Below are 24,218 nucleotides of genomic sequence, written 5' to 3'. Positions count from 1 at the left end.
GTACTTTGGGTCGTTGTCCTGCTGTAAGACCCATGACTTCTGACAGAGAACCAACTTTCTGACACGGCCCTACATTGCACCCCAGAATTCTTTGGTAGTCTTCAGATTTAATATTGCCATGCACACGGTCAAGACATCCTGTGCCTGAAGCAGCAAAGCAACCCCAAAACATCAGTAAACCTTCCCCATCTTTTACTGTAGGGACTGTATTCTTTTCTTTAAAGGCCTCATTTCTTTTTTCTGAAAACAAAGTGGTGGGCTTTACCAAAAAGCTGTAATTTTGTTTAGACTGTCCACAGCACATTCTCCCAAAAGGATTTTGGCTTCTTCAGGTAAGTTTTGGCAAACTCCAATCTGGCTTTTTTATGTTTGATCTCTTGCACACTGCAGCTTAAAAAAGCTCAGTACAGCTTTTTTTTCTTTTTTTTTATACTGAACTAAAATACAGCCTATTAATTGTAATGTGCCTACACACACAGGTCCATAAACAAGCGCAGTGCGTTCTTCAGTAAATAGAAAAATCCGCTTTTTCAGTCAGTAATATTTATGCTTCATGCGCGCAAATGGCAATTTACATGTTGTGCAGAACAAGAACGCGAGAATACATTTTCGCACATTTGCGTGAAATTGCGCGATTGTAAATACACGCAAATCCATAAAAAAATAAAAATTCTGAAAAAGTAGATGCTCAAACAAGTGTATCATGTACAAGAGGCATTTCTCTGTTAGGGAGGTCCTCCTGGGTCTCCTACCATAGTGTCCCTTTTCATTCAGATGGCGAGGTATAGTGCGAGCTGACACAGCTGTACCCTGTGCCTGAAGGTCAGCTTTAATTTGTCTGGAAGTTGATGGAGATGCTATATCCACCATTTCGAATAATCCTTCGTTGCAGTCTTTGATTTTTCTCTTTTGTCCACTTCCAAGGAGATTAGTTACAGCACCATGGGTTGTAAACATCTTGATAATGTTGCACACAGTGGACACAGGAACATTAGGCCCCTTTCACACTTGGAGTCCGACGACGGACTCCGTTTTTCTCAGCGATCCGCTGATCCCCCACTGAGCAGGCGGATGGCAACTCTGTCTCTGTGCTGTGTGTGGACAGAGCTGTCAGGTCCCCACTGTTCTCTATGGGGGAATCAGATGAGAACGGACTGCCTGTCCGTTCTCATCCGATCCGCTGGATGGATGAAAAATAAGGTTTCCATCCGTCCAGATTTGACGGACCGGATCGGATGTCAGTGGACATGTCTCCACTGACATCTGATGCCCCATAGAGATGCATGGGGCATCCGTTCAGATCCGCCTGAAAAACTGGCAGGCGGATCTGAACGGTCCGCAAGTGTGAAAAGGGCCTTAAGCTCTCTGGAGATGGACTTGTAACCCTGAGATTGTCCATGCTTTTCCACTATTTTCATTCTCCGATCCTCAGACAATTCTTTGCTGCTCTTTCTCTTTTCCATGTTCCGTGTGGCACACAGAGACACAACAGAAAGGTTCAGTCAATTTGTCACCATTTTAACTAGTTGTCGGTGTGATTTTCGTATTGTCCGCCCCTGGTAATTGATACAGGTGAGCTTAATTACAAATTACAGGAGCATCCCACACTTGGAATACAATTATTTCTTACAATTTTGAGAAGGGGCCAATCATTTTGTCCAGTCCATTCTTGGAGTTTTGCGTGGAATGTGTCAGATTTGGCTTTTTGTTTCTTCACTTTTTTTTGTCTCATACCAATATAAACAAAATAAATAAACATGAGAATGCCTAAACATTTAAAATTACAACTATTTTCTGGGTAAAGTGGTGCATTATCTGACAGAAATGCAGGGGGTACCAATATTTTTGGCCATGACTACATATGTCTCAGATTTACTAGGAGTATAATAAATACATGTGAGTTTTAGGAGTAACATTTGGTACAGTTTGATGTAACATATTATATGGGTGTGAAACCTAACCAAGTATACAGTAAGTTGATGGTTTAGCAATTTAGTCAGCAGCCAGCCTAGGTGCATTTACGTTGGTACTTTGACGGTAAATACCGGGGTTATGGTAGCAGATAGCTGCCATAACCCCAGTATTTTTCGACACGGCCAGCAGTATGCATTCACATAAAAGTGATCCCAGCCCCCTCCCATCGCTTCCTGCTCGTTTTCCCCACTTACCGGAGCCGTCGGTAGCGGGGAAAATGATCTGGTCTGTTCCAGTCCTGGGCAGGAAGTCGAGTGAGGTCGTCATACATCGCTTCCGCCCAACGGCCTTAAAGTGCTCATTTTTATTTTTCTTGCAGAAAAAATTCCTTTTTCTTTTTTTTTTTTTTTTTTTTTTTTTTTTTTTTGCTTTTTAAGTGTAGATGTGAGGTGTGAGGTCTTTTTGCCCCCAGATCTCACATTAAAAAGGACCTGTCATGCTTATTTCTAGTACAAGGGATGTTTACATTCCTTGTAATAGGAATAGAAGTGATCAAAAACATTTTTTTAAAGGGACAGTGTAAAAAAAATAAAAATTTAAAGGTAAAAATAAATAGGAAAAAAAAAATTAAAAACGCCCTGTCCCTCCGGGCTCGCGCACAGAAGCGAATGCATACACAAGTCGCGCCCACTTATGTAAACGGTGTTCAAACCACACATGTGAGGTATCACCGCGATCGTTAGAGCGAGAGCAATAATTCTAGCCCTAGATCTCCTCTGTAACTCTAAACTTGTAACCTGTAAACATTTTTATAGCGTCGCCTATGGAGATTTTTAAAGAGGTTGTAAACCCATACGAAATTTTTTTTTTTTTCGACCTGAAAGAGAAACGCATAATGAGCTATTTTGCATCGCATACTAGCTCATTATGAAATACTTACCTTAGAACGAGCCCCCGCCGTGCCGTCCGCTCAGCTGTATGACGGGCGACATGTCCAGTTGCCCGTCTTCCGGGATCGCGGCATCCGGCCATCTGATTGGCCGGAGCCACGGTGACGTCACTCCCGCGCACGCACGCGGGCGCCGACAGTCAAGGCACGGGGCTCTGCAGAAACGGCACCAGCGGCCGTTCTTCAGAGCGCAGGCGCCAGTGAGGTCACTGGCTGCATGTAAGGTAAATATCTCCTAAACGGTGCATGTTTAGGAGATATTTACAGTACCTATAGGTAAGCCTTATCATAGGCGTACCTATAGGTAAAAGTGTCAGAGGAGGGTTTACTTCCTCTTTAAGTACTGTAGTTTGTCGCCATTCCACGAGCGTGCGCAGTTTTGAAGCATGACATGTTTGGTATCTATTTACTTAGGGTAACCTTCTCTCAATATTTGCTTATTGGGATTTTTTTTACCAAAAATATGTAGCAGAATACATATTTGTATATATGAATGAAGAAATTAGATTTTTTTTTTTTTTTTTATTGGATATGTTTTATAGCAGAGGGAAAAACATTTTTTAATTTGTTTTTTTTTTATTTATTTTTTTTAAAATTGTATTTTTCTGTTTATAGCGCAAAATATAAAAACTGCAGAGGTAGTAAAATACCAACAAAAAAAACTGTTTGTGGGGGAAAAAAAGGACCTAAATTTTATTTGGATACAACATCGCACGATCGCGCAATTGTCAAAGTAATGCAGTGCCGTATTGCCAAAAAATTGTCTGGTCATGAAGGGGGGTAAATCTTCCAGGGGTCAAGTGGTTTTTAATGTTGGTAACTTTAGGGTATATCTATTTATGTATCGCCCCTTTCATGTTTTTTGTTTTCCTGCCCTCAGTAGCTTTTGTTCTCTGTAAATCCAAAATGCCAAAATTGCCCCTTCTGTAGGTAAAGGTAGGTAGTTAACCAAATTCTCCATTGTGTGCTGAGGAATTGTCCTCCAAGCCTGTGTATTTTTACAAATGGTATAAATCAAGTTCACTTATGTTTGTTTTTTTTTTTTAATCTAGTTTGTGAAAACCATCCTCGCTCAGGGACACTTGACGCCGCTGCCACTGTTTGTCAGCCCCGTGTACTGGGCATACGACTATGCACTGCGATTGTACCCCCTCCCTGATTTAGTTGTTATCGCTGATAAATATGATCCCTTCAACATCACAAATACAGAATGCCTCACCATTAATCCGGTAAGAGATTGAATATTTGTAAGACTTTACCTTTGCTTGCCACATACTGTAGCTAGAACAAGAAAGCTGTACAGCACAGCTGGGTTAGGATTAGGCAGGCTATAGACCCGTATGGCAAACCTTGGCACCCCAGATGTTTCGGAACTACCTTTCCCATGATGCACTCTGCAGTGTAGTTGAGCATCATGGGAAATGTAGTTCCAAAACATCTGGGGTGCCACGGTTTGCCTAGACAGTGCAAATTTTTTTGATTAACTTGGTACATTCAGCCTGCCCACACACGGTTCAGCAGGAACCGGTCAAGATTTGAACCGTCTATGGCAGGCCTAAGTGTTTAAAAGCTTGGGGTGGGGTTAAGTGGTACAACCTGCTTTATTGTATGGTTACTTCAGATGTTGGTGATTTTTTTTAGGCCTTGTACATATGGGCTTTATCCTGTATAAGAACAGTCAGTACAGTAAGCTTTTACTAAGAAATTGCTTCGCTGTCAGCTAACTTCAAGTAAGCAACTTTGTTGAAATGTTTAAAGAACGCTCCAGTTCCATTTTGGGAAAGTTTAAAACAGATCTTAATACGAGTGCTGATGGTAAACTTCATACAATTTAACAATTGGCGCACCCAAGTTAACACTACGCTGCTCAAAGAGAGGCTGCCAGAGTTAGGCCTTTCACTTACAACATGAGCCCGGTAATTAACAATGTAAAAGCTGAAGAAGAAACCAGGGTTTATGGGGCCAAGCCTGGAACCTGCAGCCAAGGGTCCCATAGTTCATTAAACTTGAAAGGCGTACCATGGTGCTCCAATCTGAAGCACCATGGTACGCCTTTCAAGTTTAATAAACTATGGGACCCTTGGCTGCAGGTTCCTGGCTTGGCCCCATAAGCCCTGGTTTCCCCTTCAGCTTTTACATTGTTAATTACCGGGCTCGTGTTGTAATTGAAAGGCCTAACTCTGGCAGACTAGGGTGCAAGCACTAAGAGATGGTTCACACTACCGCAACCAGAATGATAGTCGACTTTGTCTGTGGGGAATGCCTGGCTAATCTTTTTCTTCTTCCTGGAAAGTCTTTTCACAGTCGCTTGAAAATAGATAAGGATCCGACTTAGAGGCGATTCCCATTGAAGTTGATGTGCACAAGTCGGATAGAGGTCGCCTTGAAGTAGTACAGGAACCTTTTCTGAAGTCGGAGCGACTTCAGTAGTGCATATTAAGATGGCTCTCATTCATTTACATTGAATTTGTGATGACAAGAGACTTGGGGGACCTGAGGGCACACAAGTCGTGTTCCAAGTCGGAGTAGTGTGAAACCGGCTCTGATGGGTCTGATAGTTACAAGTAATAATGTTCTCATGGTGTGTGGTCAGCAGTAGGATGGTTTAGGCCCCTTTCACACTTGTGCGACCTAAAAGTGGCGTGATTTTTATCGCATTTTTGTTGCCCCGATTTTTGCCACCATGATTTTACAGAGATTTTAACAGGACTTGAAGCAACGCCTATTGCTTTGGACCACAAGACGCATTAAAATTGGCCTAAAGTAGTGCAGGGACTACTTTGAAGTCGTTGCGACTTGAAGGTGTACAGATCTGAACGGTACTCATTGGAAATCATGGAGTACGACATTGCAGTCCCAAGTCACAGGACAAGTCACACAAGTGTGAAAGGGGCCTTAAGGTTACTGTTTGTTTCATGTTTTGTTTCTTTCTACTGAATTTCTTTTTACACTCTCTCTCACGGAAGGACTAGATTCTAGTATTAAGAATGTTATTCAATGAGACTTTGATGTCCGCTTACAAAATTTACAATGTAACGCTAACCTATTGCACGGTCTCTATGAAATATCTTACTATCTCGCTTATCTAATATTCTATTACGTGAGGACACCTGTTCTGTTGCATGGGTATATATCTTCAAGCCTGTACATTTTTGTTATGTGTGTTGGTGTTGTATGTAAAATGACAAAACTTTCAATAAAATTATTTGAAAAAAAAAAAACCTTCACACGAGCTGCTCAGTCTTCAGTAGTAGTTGTTGAAAAGACTGCTAGTCTGTATTAAAGTGGTTGTGAAGGCTAAGGCTACGTTCACAAGTGGGTGTAGTGGATCGCGGGCAGAACCGCCGCGATTCTGCCCGCGATCCGGAAATCATTGCAAATTGCGGAACGCCTGTGCATTGCCCCTGATTTGCAATGGCACCCCAAACGCTGTGCGATGTTGCCGCGATTTCCGCCTGCCGAATCGCGGTATCACCGCGCAAACCAAATCGTGAGACGCATGACGCCCAAAAAAGGTACAAGAGCTTCTTTGGGACGTCATGCGTCCCGCAATTTTACTGCGATTTGGCAGGCATAAATCGCGGCAACATCGCACAGCGTTTGGGGTGCCATTGCAAATCATGGGCAACGCACAGGCGTCCTGCGATTTCTGGATCGTGGGCAGGATCGCGGTGATTCTGTCTGTGATCCGCTATGCCCACATGTGAACGTAGCCTAAGACCGCATTCACATTGATCTGACTTGGACCGCGACTTGTCAGCCTGACAAGTCGCGGTCCGTCACGCTCCCATTGTGTAGTACAGGAGCCGTTCTAATAGGAGCGACACAAGTCGCTCCGACTTAGAAAAAGGGTCCTGTACTATTTCGGGATGACCTAGAGGCGACTTGCATAGGCATTCATTTTATGAAGTCCGTGCAAGTCGCGCCGAAGTCGCGCTGCACGCGACTTCACAGGTCGTCCCCTAAGTCGGAGCGACGTAGTGTGAACCGGCACTCAAGGTTAATTTAAAAGCGTTTGTTACCCCAACACTTCATAATCCTGATATGAGACACACAGTTCGGGATCAAGCCTGAAGGAGTACACCCCTGCTGCTTGTTGGGGGGAGTTGAAGGCAGGGAAGACCCATGAGCGCTGGCAGGGAACCCCAGAAGAGGAGGTTCGGGGCTGCTCTGTGCAAAACCATTGCACAGAGCAGGTAAGTAGGACCTGGTTGTTTTTTTTTTTTTTTTTTTTAAATATCCCTCACAATCACTTTAAGATCTACCTTTAACATTCCCATACTGGAACTGAAGTTTGCTTCAACAAAACTGCTTGACACTTACTAAAAGCTATGCACATTGTTCTTTTACATTATGAATAGAAATTAAATCTTCACTCTGCTTTTTGCCATCTTGTTTTCACTGTGTGTCGCAAAAACCAGCTCTTCAGAAAGGAGGTTGAGGGTGAAGTCCCCTGTATGGTTACACATTCTGCTTGGGGCAAAAACAAGGGAGGATCCCTATGAATTATTTTTATCTACAAAGGAACAATAATGGGCAGAATCTTCTGTACAACTAAGCAGGTTAAATCAAATTAACATCCGATTGGACAAAACAATAGGCCTGTGGTGGTTTTCCCCTCAAGGCCGTTATACATTTAAGAGGTTTGTGTTATGCGAACAGTGTCTTTATCTTCACACAATGGAGTCCTCATTTCAATATGACTGTAGAGGAGGAAGTCAAGAATAGAATAGAACTGCTTGATTGAATTAATAATTCACTGGAAGAGCTTACAGTAGTCATTTTGTTTAGTATCTGATAGTGTATGCATAACCTAAACTTTCTTTCTAGTGTAGGGAAGGATTAGAAGCTTTGTGAAAACTGTAATTCTGTATCCCTAGTGGATGGATTCATCATCTTTATCCCTGTAACCATTGTCACTGAGACAGGAAGTGAAGGAAAATCCTTCACCATACAGGAAGTGAGAGTAAATCTCCAGTGGGGAAGCCTGGTATTGTGACTATCTACGCAGGGAATTCCGCTCACTACATAGAGATTTCCTCACTTTCTGTTGTGTCAACAGGAAGGGATGGGAAATTTCCCCAATGGGACAGTGACAGCACAAATCTGAAACCTAAAAATGCCATTTTGGAATACATACATGTAAATGTGAAAAACTACAAAGATCCTGCGTTTTATATGCTACCACTGTGGTGTTACTACTCTTTGGAGGCTGCTAGCACTGTGAACCATATACCCCTTTTCTACGTGGATAACTGTTATTTTTTGATAAATACAATAAAAGGCTGCACTCTCTCTCTTCTCTATCTCAGGGCTCGACAAATCCCAGGCGCCAGGCCGCAGTTGCAGTTGCGTCCTGGCGCCTGGCCTTTCTCAGCCCATTTACTGTTGGCACCAGACGTGGGCATAGAGTGCAAACAATTGGCCGCGGCGCACTCGAATCTCCCGTCAAGTCCCTCCTCCTTCGACCCCATGGAGCTGTGTGAGAGGCGGCATCCCAGGGAGAGGTTTATCCGGTGTAGCTTGTGTTGGCTGCATTCAGTGCTCCCCTTATCTCTGCTCACCTGACCTCCCCCCCCCTCTTTTCCCAGGCTCATCATTGTTGTCGGGGTGAGGAGAGGCGCCTGGCTTGGTCAAAAAGCTTATCTCATCAGCTCTCAGGGTACACAGCTTCCAAAGAAATCAGTATGCAAGCAATGCAAAATCTTCTCAGCAAGATGTCACAACTGTTCTGTATACCATCTCCGGGACACCTCCCACGATATGCAAAGAAAATCAAAGGGATCTAGTGCTCTCTGTTTACTGAAATATTTTATTAATAAAGCTTGAATGTACCCAAGTAGATCCATGAATCAACTTGGCTAAAACCAGGATGTTGGATTTCCAGCATGTGATTATTTCCATTAGCAGTAATAGCAGAATAGCTCAATGGGAGGGATTCCCCCATCAACACTGATACTGTTGATGGGGCAATCAAACCATTTTCTTTCTTTCTTTCATGCAACCTTTGGTTGCAGGAAAGGAAATTGCACCATCTATGGCTAGCTTAAGTCTTGCTTGCGATTCGCAATTGTTTATGCATGTAGTGAACGGAGTGCGGCATGTAGGAGTGAATAATCACTAATGATTGCATTACGTATCAAATTTGTGTGATCAGTCAATACTACATGCAGCTATACTGTATATGTAGTGATCACTGGTGATTTTTGTAGCATGATCGCTCATGTACACCCATCCTCAAGCTATAATACCTGTAATGCAGAGTATTGTTTCACAATGTTATTATTTTTATCACTTTAGGGTTCATTTCCAAGAAGTGGGTTTGCCTTTAAAGTCTACTATCCATCCAGCAAAACAGCAGAAGATAGGTAACCTTTTTTTTTTTTCCCCCAACTATTCAAGATGTGTGTTTTTATTCTGTGTATCCATGAAAAAAGCGAGGGTTGGTGGCTTTTCTCACTGATCAGTTTTCAATGTGCTTTTGGTATTTAAAAAGCAGAACGAAACCCTTTGCAGCAATGCGTTTTTGGTGCGGTGTAACCAAGGTTGCAATTTTGGTGCACTTTTTTTGTGTCACATTGCAACCTTGGTTGCACCGCATCCACAATGCATTGCTGCAAAGGGTATTGTTCTGCTTTTTAAATGCCATATTTTTTAATTTTTTTAAAGTCCATATTTCACAGGTACATGATTGGAGTCAAGCAACCAGAAAACGCACCAAAAACACACCTGCATTTTCCTCTGTTTTTTTTCAACTGGACAGTGTGAAAGGGCACCACCGGTATTTCAGAATCATTTAGTTATTGTATTTGTAGACATCAAGGAATAAGCTCATTTTATGTTGTATTTTAAGTTCCTGAAATCCTTCAGTAGTAAAAAAAAAAAAAAAAATTAAAATTATATCTTTTAGATGTTTAAAGAGACACTATTTGATTTTTCAGCCAAAGGTTAATTGTTTCTATTTTTGTATTTTTTATTTTACTTATGCCTGAAGTCTGCAATATTTAAGCAGATATGATTGCAAAATATAAATATTCTTGGATCAGTCTTAATGCCCCATGAAAATGCTAGTAGCCTGGAACTTCAATACTTCTATGTCTGTTATCTTGAAGCAAACATACGGGTAATTGAGAGCCTCTGATCTTCATACTTGCTCTGGGTACAATACTTAGAAAGCCAGAGGGCGGGTATAACTGCCAGGGTACTGTTGCTGAGTGGATCTAAACCCTGTCATTAACTTCTTATTTATACTGTAATATGTTGATGTAAAAGTTGTTTTTTGACCATTCAACCACAGGCCTACTGGCCACTTTTACCCCCTTTCTGCCCCAGCCAATTTTTTAGCGCTGTCACACTTTGAAAGACAATTGCGCAGTCATGCTACACTAGCCATATGCTATTTTTTTTTTTTCCCATCAAAAATGTATTTATCTATTTTAAAAGGTAAAGAGAGGTACATATGTCAAAGAGTACAGGAAATCAAAAAGCTAATTGTAAAAACGTGAAAACATGAATACACTCTATACAAACGTATACATCTGAGAAATTTTCCTTACATAGGGTTTACATCCAAACAGAGTGCACCAAATCGTGAAATATAAGTTCAGCTTCTTACAGCATCTTGTTAATGAGTACAGTTAGCTAGCTTAACTATTTGTTTTGAGTATATGCCATTTTTATTTTCTTTTTTCCTCCTAAATAAAGTAAAAATGACTGAAAATGAAAAAAAAAAAAAGTTTTTCATAGTTCTAAAATTTTGCAAACCGTTAGTTTTCTCCTTAACCGATGTGTGCTGATGAGGCTGCACTGATAGGCGGCACTGAAAATCAGCACACTGATAATCAGTGTAGATGTCCCTTTCACACAAGCCAGGTACTGGCTCTGCTCTCCTCACCCTCTCAGAGTGAGGAAAGGAATGCCAGTAGGCGGCTTGTGTTTACATCGTGATCAGCTGTGATTGGACACAGCTAATCATGTGGTAAAGGGCCGTTGTGATTGGCCCTTTACTCTGATCTGTGATTAGCTGTGTCAAAAGGACACAGTGATCACAGAGTGTGCTGCAAAGGGCACGTGGGGGAATGCAGTTCTGGGAGGACATCATATAGCACAGTCAGGAAGTGGTTATGGCCTGTTCACACTCAGTGCGGTAGGACTATGATTGGTGGCTATTCCAGCATAGTCCCACTGCAAGACAGGGCAAAATGCTTTCTCTCCAACCTGGCCAGTTTACCCCAGCACGTCATGGAGGTGTGCTCTGAAAAAAGTGCTACATGAACTATTTTTTTTTTTCAACACAATGCAACACAATTTACTGCCTTGCACCACACTGGCCAATAGAACTAATGTGTTTAAAGAAAAAAGAAACAACGTGAAGTGCCATAATCCTATCGTATATCAGCCCTAAATCAGCAGATTTTATATAATACCTGGTGGTCATTCCATGAAGGTTCTTGTCATCCCATAACCGGGTTTGCCAGCACATCTGTCTCCCAGTTGTGACTCTTTGTTGTCACCCTGTCACATACACCCCAGTTGTTGTCACCCTGTCGCATACACCCCTGGTGTTGTCACCTTGTCACATACACCCCTGGTGTTGTCACCTTGTCACATACACCCCAGGTGGAGACTACAAATGGCTGTGCCATCACACATTGCTTAGACATGGCCCACTGTTGTAATTTACAAAAGCTGCCCTGGAGCAATGATGTGCTAGAGGAAGTGCTTGTAGACTGGAAGTGGCCCAAAGGGAATGGAGAAGATCAGCAGTAGTGCAATATCAAAGAATGGTTAAAAAAAGTGAAAACTGTATTTTATAAAGAAAAATTAAACACTGTGTTTTGGCAAACTAAATGTCATTCAGTTGGGGTTTAGATCTACTTTAAATTAGTCTGTGGAGTAAACAGATGGAGTGTGGGAACCTGTGTCACCTGCAATACTGGCTGGTCAGACATGAGATGACAGGAGTGATATCTGACCTTTCGGTTAATAGGTGGTGTAGTTCCTGCAGACACCAAGGGAGACATCCTAAAGTGGGGTACACACTAGTAGAAAATCTGCCGAAAATTCCCGTCCGAGGTAAAATCGTAGGATTTTCGGCTAGTGTTTACACAACTTTCAGCAGCCGATGCCGACATTTTCAACGAAAAAAAACGGAGGGACAAACACCAAAATTTTTATTGTCTTTATCGTCCGTCCCCAGACGACCAATTTTCGTGTAATGTGTATGCAGTTTACGTACGTAAATCAGATACGAAAGACCACGCATGATCTGAAGTTGCTGACGACCCGGAAGTCTAGGAACAAATGTCCCAAAAAAAAAAATCGGACGGGAAATTTCATTAACATTATGCACTGTCAACTAAAAACGGCTATGACCGCTGAGCATGAGAGAGAGAAATCTGAGGATATTTCGTCCGATTTTCGTCAAGTGTGTACGAGTCTTAAGTCTGAAACTGATCTATGCTATAATTTGCAGTGATTTGATTTCCCTGCCTCCTCTGAAGTCAATTTCTGGCTAATGTAAGCCATAGACTTTCTTTCCTTCCACCTCGGAGTACAGGGAGCCTTCCCAGCAGAATATATTGATCGCTGCTAGCAGCTATAGCCGCTGGCAGTAATCGCATTCCAAAAGTCCGGCAGACTAGTTGTACCAAGTCAATCAATGAATCAATGTGGGTACAATCTCCTGCCAATAGATGGATCAAATCTTAGCCAGTCCCTGCTGATGCAGCAGAGATTTAATTAATCTATGGCTGGCTTAAGACAGAGTGACATTTTTTATCCAATACCTCTTTGATTTCTGTGATGAACAGGAAGAACCTGGCTTTACATTATACTGCGTTGTCTGACAATTTTTAAACAAGCTTTTGTGGTGTCAAGGAAAACTAAAGACAAAGCCACCTAGATTGATGCCAAGTCAGCGACAAGCCTCTAATACCTGTTGGGATATCATTTAAAATGTACAACACGTATTAGTGATACTGCAGTTTTGTACTTTGATTTTATTTTCGAGGTTTGTGATTACCTGTAAGTGTTCAGCTGGCATTTTATTGCTTTTTATTGTCAGTGTATTAGTGATAGTTTATGCCATGTGCTACCTGTCAATTTTTCATTATTTCTTTTTTTTTTTTTATTTAGAACACATTTTACACATAATTTGCTATTCTTTTTTCTTTCCAGTAAGCTGCAGAACATCTGAGAAGATGAAAATGGATACAGTCACAGTGACTACCCCCGATCTAAAAAAAAATATTTTTATAAATCTGTTTCATCTGTGTTTTATTTCTGTTTTTGTAATAAAAAAAAAAAGGATATGTGTTTCATCAATAATCTTTAGCTTGGCCAGATACACTGACTGTTATGTGATGGGCTTTTCCTCAGCACTGGCCTAGAGCTGTATGGTTCAGCTGCTCTTGATCTCAGCACTGTACGCTGCATTAGACCTGATTTTGCTGACATCAACAGAAGGTCCATACCTAAAAGGCATCTTACCTGTTCAGCAGAAATATATGAAAACTGTCAGCATATAAAGCAATATGGTCTGAGCGGTATCTTATGACATTTCATATATGTTAACCACAGCACCAGGAACAGAGGAGGACTAGGCAGGGGACTTGCCCCCAAGGCCGGTGCATACAATGTATGTTGAGCTGGTGGCCCTAATTGAAGATAGTCAGACCTGCAAACTTTCAACATCTACTTCTGTTGTGACTCTGAGTTGTTATGCAACCAAATGCAAAGAGCTGCAAAGGAAGTCAGTGCTGGAAGAATGTAAGGCCTCCTTCATATGTGTGGCCACGCTGCAGCCCCAAAAGCAGTCTGCAGTGGATCACATTTTACAGAGTGTTTGACAGGCATTGAGGAGGCAATATGTTGCCTCACTTACAGCCTGCTTGAACCCTAAAAATGCTGACCCACTTCGCCAATTGCACGTGTTTGCAGTACACCCTATTCATTTTAATGGGTCACATTCTGTGGCAGTACGGGCATGTTAAACCCCTAAATGGCTAATGCCCTAGTTTAGATGGGCAATAAAACCACAGCTCAGCCACCTGTTTTTATTGCCTCCCACGTCAATGAGCTCTAAAACTATAACACTGAATAGGGATTTATCTGTGATGAAATGGTATTTTATTTAGGGGATTCTTCTCTTTTTCCAGAGCAGCAGTTATCTTGTTTGGCTCGATTTTTTAGTTTGCAATTCCTTATTTACCAACTTTTTCTTGAGTTCAGCATAAAAACAAAAACTAATAAGCCCTTTCTTGCAGTGGAGCTGTGTCCACACTGCGGGAGTCACTACTCATTTAAGGAAGGGGATGAAAAAAGCACTTTAACATATATGATGCTCCATTCTGGCAGTAGACTGTCCCTTGACGTCTTTGTATCCAATGGCGGGCTATAGTTCCTGTTTGGGACTTGAAGACATTCGAGGAACTTAAGCCCCGTACACACGCACAGATTGTTGGCCAACTGATCGGCCAACTTTTGTCCAGAGTTTGTTGGTTGAAATGTGCTCTAGACTTGCACTGGACTTTTGTTGGCCAACAAAAACCAACTTCAGAAGTGATGTCATGTGATGGTTGACTTTCCCTGTGTTTTTTCTTCTCTGAGCATGCCCAGTCTTGCTCATCTGATTTTTGTCTGCCGAAATCTGTACTGACTGAGGAACAATCGGCCGTTTTTTGTTGGCCAACAAAAGTTTTATAGCCTGCACACCAGATTTTTTTCGGCCGAAAATTCGCAGTTGGTTGTCAGAAGCATCATACTAACAAGCCTACAATCGGCAGATCGGACGTTGGCCAACAATTTACGGCCAACAATCGGTACGTGTGTACGAGGCTTAAGACTACCAGAGAGGTTGCAGAGACCAGTCTAGCTACCACCATTGTTTACTTGAAGGTAAACTCCACCTGCATATTCTCATGGAAGAAAAGTTGTTCTAAACTTAATTAACAGATAATTAGCACTTGTATGGCTTGGCACAGACAAAAAAATTCAAAGAAACAGGATGGAAGCTTTCTTTATCAAACGCATTTCTAAAATAAGCCCCCTATTTGGATATGCCCCTCTTATTGTCCTTATTCTTTTAGGTGGAGTTTTAGGTAAAATATTAGTATTTATATAAGACTTTTGTATTCTCCCCTTTTTATCTTTTACTTTTTTCTATCCCTGTTTTTGTAACTTTTTTTCTCTGTCAAGGAAAATATAATAAATATAAATTGAGTAAAACTCATTTCTAAAGCCTAGTATACACTACTATTTTTTTTTTTTTTTTTTTTTTTTTCGTGCAACCCAGCAAGGCTGAACGAAAAAATTACAGCCTACTTTCTGATGATAGTATAGCGATCTCCCCTGCTGTGCTATTGTGTTCTGACCAGAGGGACAGCCCCCCCCCCCCCATCCCCACCAGAACATTGTGGTCAGCAGAGGCTAAGAGCACTGATCAGGAGCCAATCAGTAGACCTTTTTTGGGCTTCTGCCGAACCGGCTGCAGTACACACAGGCCAAATGTCCGACATTCGGCCCGCATGTACTAGGCTTTACAGTGAATGTAAAATCGTTTTTAAAATTGTATGTTGAATGCAAATTTAATTTTGAAGTACTTTGGAACAACATTGTCAGGTTATTTAATCTACTGATGAGTATTTTTGTGTGAAGGTTCTCTTAGTAAATCTACTAGTGTATGGGCAGCGTAAGAGAAAAGTCAGACAACGAGGCTTGTAGAAATGGCATTGTGTGGCCTAGTCTAGAAAAGATGGTGTCTGAATGGCCAGCATGTATAAACCTCTTTACACATCACTGTATTGCTTTGGTTACAGTTTATCCCATTGATCAAAAATTTAAGTCCCCCCCCAAAGCAAGCATGGAAAAAAAGTCTCTCGTAGGCAGTGTTGTAAAATTCTTATGAACTAAAAGGTTGTCTAAGGCATGAAGCAGCAAATGCATTGCATGCCAATGTGCTAGGTGCAATCCTGGACTCTAAACTCTCCCTTTGGTCCTACGTTCAATCACTGTCCAAATTCTTGCCTCCTCAACCTCTGCAATATCTCCAAAACACACCCCTTATTAACATGGCACCACATAGCCAATAATTCACATCTTACTTCTCTCTTGCCTAGGCTATTGCGACTCGCTCCTCATTGGCCTACCGTTACATAAACTATCCCCTCTTCAATATATCATGAATCCTGCTGGCAAACTCATCCACCTCACCAACCACTCAGTGTCTTCACTTTTCTCTGCCAATCCCTCCACTGGCTTCCACCCCCCCCCCCAACAAATAAAATAAAAAATACTAACAACCACCTACAATGTCTGCCCACAGCTACATCACCAACCTCATATCTTCCAAATGGTCCTCTCCACTCCTCTCAAGACTTCCTGCTCTCAAGCTCCCTCATCACCTCTTCCCATGCTCGCCTCCAAGAATTCCCCAGAGCCTCTCCCATCCTCTGGAATGCCCTACCCCAGTCTGCCAAACTATCTCCTACTCTGTCCACCTTTAGGAGATCCTTCAAACCACATCTCTTCAGATCCTTCAGATAAGCCTATCCTACCTCCTAACTAAAAGAAACTGAACTTTTACTTCCCCCATTAGATCATCCCCCCCCCCCCCCCAGTTATTACCTTTTTGTATCACCTCCCTTTTAGGTTGTAAGCTCTTGTGTTGTACCTGTACTATTTCCCTCTATTTTTATTTTTTGCTGTTCTATCCTATATAATCATTTTTTTGGGGTAGTTTTTCGTGGGATTTTATTGGCGCCAAAAACCGAACTAGAACCAGAGAAATTAAAATAAAATTAACACTTTTATTATAACATCATTAAAATTTAGTCCATTTTATAAAGTTAGCAACTTGTCATTTGTCAGGTCATAGGAGATTTTCAGAAGCTGTGCGGAAGTGGTGTCTTTCCCGACATTTTTTACCATTAGGGGCTTCCTGAGGGGATTTATTGAATGGTCACCAGCGCGCGGTATCCCAATGTTGCCAACCAGGAGGGAACTGATTACACGCAATCCTGCTAAACCGGTTTTGATTGAATTTGATAACTGGTGTTCAAAATCTGGCACCCTCAGCCAAATTTTTGCTAACCAACTTGAGTTCTTGGTCTTGATGTGCCCTTTGTGTCCTCTACACCGCTTGGGTGGCCCCTGGCAAATGACAAGTTACTAACTTTGTAACATGGACTCAATATTAATGATGTGTTAATTTTATTTAAATTTCTCTGGCTCGATTTCTGTTTTGGCACCGTTCAAATCCCACGAAAAAAACTACCCTGTACATATTCTCTATCTAGGGATGTTGGTGCCTGTTTGAACCATGTCACCAGTCCACATCAATATCTCTAAACAATATAATTTTTGGTTTTAGGTTTAATACCGCTTTAAGTTGTAAAGTTTCTGTAGTGATGAGCAATTAAACAATTTGGCTGTAACTTGAAACATGAAAGTGTTACTCATAGGGGGCTCATTCAGACGGGAGCTGAAATGACTTCTCTGTGCTGGCCTGATTTTTGCTGTGTCTGGCAAGAGCTGCATGTAGGTAACCCATAGAAGTGGATGCAGATGCAGTGGCTGTACGAACACAGTCGCAGATCCATACACCCACTCAGATTTTGACATGAGACTGTTTCCGTGCACCTGCTGCGTCTGCATCCACTCCTATGGGTTGCCTGCACACAACTCTGAGGTAGATACAGACCAGAGTTGTATAAAGTACTCAAAACCCATACTTGAGTAAAAGTACAAGTGCTCGATCAAAAAGTGACTTGAGTAGAAGTACTAAAGTATTCAACATTTTTTGTACTTAAGTATTGCAAGTAGTTTTTTTAAAAAAAATTTGCTACTCAAGTACTGAAAGTAAAAGTACAAGTACTGTGTTATGTAGTTATTAAAGAAAAGTCAAAAGTTTGAACATCATATTGTTTTTTATTTCAAATGCAGCTTTTATTTATACATATAGTAGCTTTTATTTTTGTATGCGCTGATAATACACATGTTTTGAGCTTCATGAAACCTGCCATCTACTGTTCTGGCAGTGGTAATTTTTATAATTGTAACGAGTAACTATGCAGCACAAAAAAAAAATATTGGAGTAGAAGTATTGAAATCATTGAAAAAATGTAGTGAATAAAAGTGGAAGTATCCAGAAAAGTACAGATACCGCCTTTCGGTACTTAAGTACAGTAGTGAAGTAGTTCTAATTATTTACTATACATCTCTGATACAGACACAGCAGAAAGTGGATCAGCAGGAATGGGTCTCAGCGCCTATCTAAATGAGCCCTTTTACTTACTCATTCAAGTAACCATTATAACTCTAGAAATGAAGTCTAGCAATGGGCACTTCAAAATACGTTCCAGGGCAGGCCATACGTTAACCACTTAAGCCCCGAAAGATTTTACCCCCTTCCTGACCAGGGGGTTTTTTGCAATTTTTTTTTTTTTTTTTTACTGCGTGACTTTAACGGACAATTGCGCGGTCCTGCGACGCTGTACCTAAACGAATTTCACGTCCTTTTTTTCCCACAGAGCTTTCTTTTGGTGGTATTTGATCACCTGTGCGATTTTTTGATCATGCGCTATAAACAAAAAAAGAGCGTAATTTTTGCAAAAATATTTTTCACTTTTTTTTTATATGAAATTCCCCCCAAAAAAATTTAAAAATCAAAATTTTTTAACATTTTCGGCCAAATTGTTAAATGCTACATATGTTTGGTAAAAAAAATCGCAAAAAGTGTATTTTGATTGGTTTGTGCAAAAGTTATCGCGTTTACTAACAAAGGGAAAGATTTTTGTCATTTTTGGTGTTTTTTTTTTTTTTTTTTTTTTTTTAATGAGTAATGGCAGCGATCTGCGATTTTTTTTTTTTTTTTTTTGCGGTACTGCGACATTGCGGCGGACAGATCGGACCCTTGACTGACATTTTTGACACTTTAGGGGTACCAGTGACATTACTACAGTAATCAGTGCTATACATATGCACTGTTACTGTAAAAATGACACTGGCAGGGAAGGGGTTAACTGTATTGGACAGGGAGGGGTTAAGTGTGTCCTAGGGGCGTGTTTCTAACTGTAGTGGGACATGGCTACTAGTGTAAAAACAGAGATCAACGGTTCTACATAGTAGAACCGTCTGATCTGCATTTTTACATAGGGGAGAATGACAGGCGGCTTGTTTACATAAGCCGCTCTGCCTTTCTCCCGCTGTACCGACGATCGTAGTGTGACCGGCAGACATCAGGTCTGCCGGTCACACGCCCGCACTCCTCCCTGAACGAGCCGAGGTGGGCGCGCGCCCGCTATTGGCTCTAATAGCAGTGACAGGCGAGTGACGTAGATCTACGTCACTCTGCCTGGCCGGGGCTGACTGCCGCAGTAAATATACTGTGCGCAGTCGGCAACCGGTTAATTTTTTGTATAATGTATGGCCTACCTGGTTGAATGAAAAAAAATATGTGCTGATTCCCTCATCCACACATTCAAACCTTCCTCTTCATGAGAACCCAACAGTGTTCCTGGCTGCTTGGGAAAAACCCCACGGGGTGGTTGTAGAGAAGTCAATAGATCATCTTAAGTACAACCAGGGTGCTCATACATGGATCGACATTCAGCCGGTCCCTGCCATCTATGGCCGGCTTAGCTTTGTTTATCTATATCAGTCAGCATGGTCTATACTTTGATCTGACTGCTGCTTGATCAGATTTAACGTCCAATTGTGCAAAGCTTACAATGTTATAAATTACCAGGCTCTGACCAGTCATTCTCCATTCATGTAATTCTATTGAAACATCTGATTGCATTACCATACAAAGCCCTATAGTAATAAATTAGTATATATTTTTTTTCTTTTAACTTTTTTAACTTTTAGGCTGATCAGGATTTCATTGATGTCTGGGCTGTGCTTACGGTGGAGATTTAGTTTCCATGTGCCATCAAGACAAGGAATGTGGAGAATGACCGGAAGATGCCGACATTCTTAAAATTCCACAACTTGTCAAAAAAAAAAAATGAGTTGGAGTTTAACCACTTGCCTACTGGGCACTTCACCCCCTTTCTGCCAAGGCCAATTTTCAGCTTTCGCACTTTGAATGACAATGTGCGGTCATAACATTTTTTCTTTTTTTTTTTTTTACACAAACAGGGCTTTCTTTTGGTGGCATTTACTCTTTGCAAAAAGAAAAAAAATGTTTTTCTTAGTTTCTGTTATAAAATTTTGCAAATAGCTAATTTTTCTCCTTTACTGATGTGTGCTGATGAGGCTGCACTAATGGGACATCACTGATGGGCAGCACTGGTTATCAGTGTAGATGCCCCCTTTCACACTGGCCAGTAAAGCCCCGTACACACGCATAGATTGTCGGCCGAACGATCGGCCGTCTTTTGTCCAGTGCTGTCGTGTTGGTTGAAAAGTGCTCAAGACTGCACACGAATTTTGTCGGCCAACAACAACCAACTTCAGAAGTGATGTCATGTGTTGGTTGACTTTCCGTGTGTTTTTTCTTCTCTGAGCATGCCCAGTCTTGCTCATCAGATTTTTGTCTGACGAAATCTGTACTGACTGATGAACAATCGGCCGTTCTTTGTTGGCCTACAAAAATTTTATAGCATGCACACCAGATTTTGTTCGGCCGAAAAGTCGCAGTCGGTTGTCGGAAGCATCATACGAACAAGCCGACAATCGGCCGATCGGACGTTGGCCGAATATTTACAGCCGATAATCGGTACGTGTGTACGGGCCTTTACCGTCTCTCCTCACGCTGTGACAGCCCGTGAGGAAAGGAATGCAGATAACCGGCAAGTGTGTTTATATTGTGATCAGCTGTGATTGGACACAGTTGATCACATGGTGAAGAGCCACTGTGATTGACCCTTTACCCTGACTTGTGATCAACTGTCTCCGAAGGAGACAGCAATCAAAGAGCACACTGCAGTGGGCACGTGGGAGGCATGGTCTTGGGAGGACATCAATGGATGCCCTCCCAGAACTGGATGACAGCCAACAAATGGTTAAAGCTGATCTCCAGCTTTTTAGAGAAGTTTAAAGCCAATCCAAATAAGGCTTGGTGTCCAGCTGTATGGTTAAGTTACGGGTTTGTAACTCTAAACAAGCCTTTGAACACCAAGCTCTTGCCTCACAGCGAGGTTTGGTGTATATCTGTACGGTCAAGTTCCAGGTTTATGTCTCGGAACGCAGCTTGGAACTCTAATGCCTCGTACACACGCATCGATTATTGGCCAGGAATTTTCGGCCAACGTCCAATCGGCCGATTTTCGGCTTGTTAGTATGATGCTTTCGACAACCGACTCCGACTTTTCGGCCAAAAAAAATCTGGTGTGCAGGCTAAAAAAATTTTGTTGGCTGTCAACACAACGGCCGATTTTCCGTCAGTCAGTACAGATTTCGGCAGACAAAAATCTGATGAGCAAGACTGGGCATGCTCAGAGAAGAAAAAAACACACGGAAAGTAAACCAGCAAATGACATCACTTCTGAAGTAGATTTTTGTTGGCCGAGAAAATTTGTGTGCAGTCTAGGCACATTCCAACCAACAAAACACAACTTGGACAAAAGTCGGACGATCGGTCGGCCGATAATCGTTGCGTGTGTACGAGGCATAAGCTTCCACCTCCTAAACGAGGCTGAAGCCGCAATTCTGCTGGACCTTGATGATTGGGCACGGTTCCTGGGCCCCAGACGACCTCATTTATGATGAAACACGTCTGGCTAAGCTTTGTGCTGAAACGCGTCGAGCGGAGCCTGTGCCTCTGACGTCATTGCACTCTTCAAGTCAGGAAATCGTTATCCTGTTGCCCCGGGGCGATTCGGTTTATATAAGCACTTTTACGTTTTTAACATGCGAGTGTTATTTTTTTCAGTGTTAATAAATGCAATCCTACAGTTTTATGACATAGGCAGAAAGCTGTGATGTTTCCAGGCCACTAAGTTCTTCTTCTTAAGGCAGCGGTGACAGTATGTCTGCTTATGTGAGCATGGTGCACTGGTGATCAGGGATGAGTGCATATGGGTTTGGACACAAGTCTGAAACTGCCTGAGCTATGGCATCACAGTGGATAAGGGGTCAAGGCATTCTCTTCCCGCAGTTGGGCGTAGACCTGCCCCTTATATAGGCACAGTTGTGAAGGGGGGAATGTCCTCAGGAATTATTGATTGGCTGTCCCACAGTGACCGCTTCCTGGCGTGATAACTCAGGCAGGTTCAGACTAATATCCAAACCCATATGAGCTCATCCCTAAAGCCCCGTACACCAGCACCGATTGTTGGCCGTGAACTTTCGGCCAACGTCCGATCGGCCGATTGTCGGCTTGTTAGTATGATGCTTCCGACAATCGACTGCGACTTTTCGGCCGAACAGAATCTGGTGTGCATGCTATAAAATTTTTGTTGGCCGTCACCAGAACGGCCGATTGTTCCTCAGTCACAAAATTCGTGTGCAGTCTAGAGCACATTTCAACCAACACAACAACACTGGACAACAAAAACCGCCGATCGGTCGGCCAACAATCGGTGCGTGCGTACGAGGCTTTACTGGTGATATCTTGGACTGGATTTATACTTTCCTGGCACCATCCTGGGGCTGGGTCTCAATGTCAGGTGCAGTGCACTGGGCTCTTCAGGGTTGATTTACTAAAGGCAAATAGACTGTGCACTTTCTCCAGATTTTAGTAAACTATGTGAAGCAAAGAACACCCTATCACATGCAAGGAAAAATAAAAGCATTTTTGCTTGCGTATGATTGGATGATAAAAACCAGCAGAGCTTCCCCTAATTTACTAAACGCTGGAGCAAATTCCTTTGCAGACTACGTAGTCTATTTATCTTTATTAAATCCACCCCTTTGTTTTAATGGGAAACTACAAGTCCCATCTTCCCCTGCATCAGAGGGACTCACAGGTGCCACCAGCACTAGAACGTCACCCTGGTCCATTGTATACTTCCTCCTCCAGCCCCATAACAGAAGGTGCGTCTATCTGTGCAGACCTGAGGCTGGGATGTAAACCATGCAGGAGTCCGGGCACTCCACCTACAACACACTGATCATGGGTGCAATGCTCTGCAGGCTTCAATTAGACATGTCCTTTTGTTTGGGTTCCTTTTTAGGACGAAAATTTCATTTTTGGAGATTCAGATGTATACAAATCTCTGATTACTAGCTCATTATGCCTTTGTCTTTCTGTTTATAATCTTTTATTTTTTGGAGGTTTACCACCTCTTTAACCTGACACCCCCCCCCCCCCCTGCTGCACAGCCATTTTCTTGGAAGCTCAGTCTACTGTTGCTTCCCCTCCCCCCAGCTCTTATGCAGCTGAGAACAGGGGGAATGTGATGACTTATAAAAATAAAAAAAAAGTATTTATAATGTTTTTTTTTATATCTATACCAAAATGTTTTGCTTTTCATTTTGCCTTTAATTTTAAACTAAAATTGGTTGTTTTACAAGTTGATCATTTACAATCACTTTAATCTGGGAGCATTTATTGCACTTTTGAAAAATGTGGTGTTTGCCTTTAAAGGAAACTTCTACTTTGAGCTCCTGGAAATGCTAGCTGTCTGGCTGTTATGTTGATCAGAACTGGTGAATTGGTTTTGCTTTCACTTGCTGCATGCTTGATCCGGATTAGTGGGTCAGAAAGCACAGCAACTGAGGGATAGGGTTAATCCAGGACTCATATGAATTACACAGGTTCTGATATAATGCACATAAGGCACTAAGGTCCCTTTCACCCGGGCGATCCGATCCGTCTGTCAGTTTTTCAGGCGGCCCTGATCGGATCCTCCATGCATCCCTATGGGGCAGCCGATGTCAGCGGAGACATCTCCACTGACACCCGCTGCTATCCGATCCAGTCTGTGAAATCTGGACAGATGGAAACCCTATTTTCCATCCGTCTGGAGGATCGGGTTGGATGGGATGAGAACGGACAGGCTGTCCATTCTCATCCGATCTCCCCATAGAGGACAGCGGGGATCTGACAGCTCCGTCTCCGCACACAGAGTAAACACAGAGCTGTCATTCCACCTGCTCAGCGGATCGATCCCCCGCTGTGCATAACTGACCCAGTTGGACGCACGGCCTGTGTGAAAGGGGTCTAAGTGATTTTAATTACCACCTTAATCAGAACCTGTGTAATTAACCCCTTTAATCCCGCCCACCGTACATTTACTGCGGCACTCTGCTCCCGCCCCCGCTCATACAAAATATGTAGCAGAAAACAAATTGGCCTAAAATGTTAAAAAATTTTGATTTTTACATTTTTTTTTTTTTGAGAATTTCATATACAAAAATGTGAAAAATATTGTTATTTTTTTGAAAATTTTCGATTTTTTTTGTTTAT

The 24,218-nt window shown here is 42.1% G+C and overlaps 1 protein-coding gene across 1 annotated transcript in view; it reads left to right on the top strand.

The window, feature by feature from the left end:
* POLE2 (DNA polymerase epsilon 2, accessory subunit) overlaps positions 1-13,061 on the top strand; it is a gene marked incomplete at its 3' end in the record, with an annotated part of 56,724 nt that extends 43,663 nt beyond the window's left edge. The window contains exons 17-19 of the mRNA XM_082274977.1: positions 3,916-4,092; positions 9,164-9,231; positions 13,043-13,061. Of these exons, the coding sequence (XP_082131103.1) occupies positions 3,916-4,092; positions 9,164-9,231; positions 13,043-13,061 (264 nt within the window). The remainder of the gene's footprint in view (positions 1-3,915; positions 4,093-9,163; positions 9,232-13,042) is intronic.
* Positions 13,062-24,218: the final 11,157 nt, after the last annotated feature.

This window comes from Pelophylax lessonae (assembly GCF_965119305.1).
Source record: "Pelophylax lessonae genome assembly, chromosome: 13".
Lineage (NCBI taxonomy): Eukaryota > Metazoa > Chordata > Amphibia > Anura > Ranidae > Pelophylax > Pelophylax lessonae.
The sequence above is the reverse complement of the archived record's forward strand: the minus strand, read 5'-3'. Positions and strand labels throughout refer to the sequence as shown.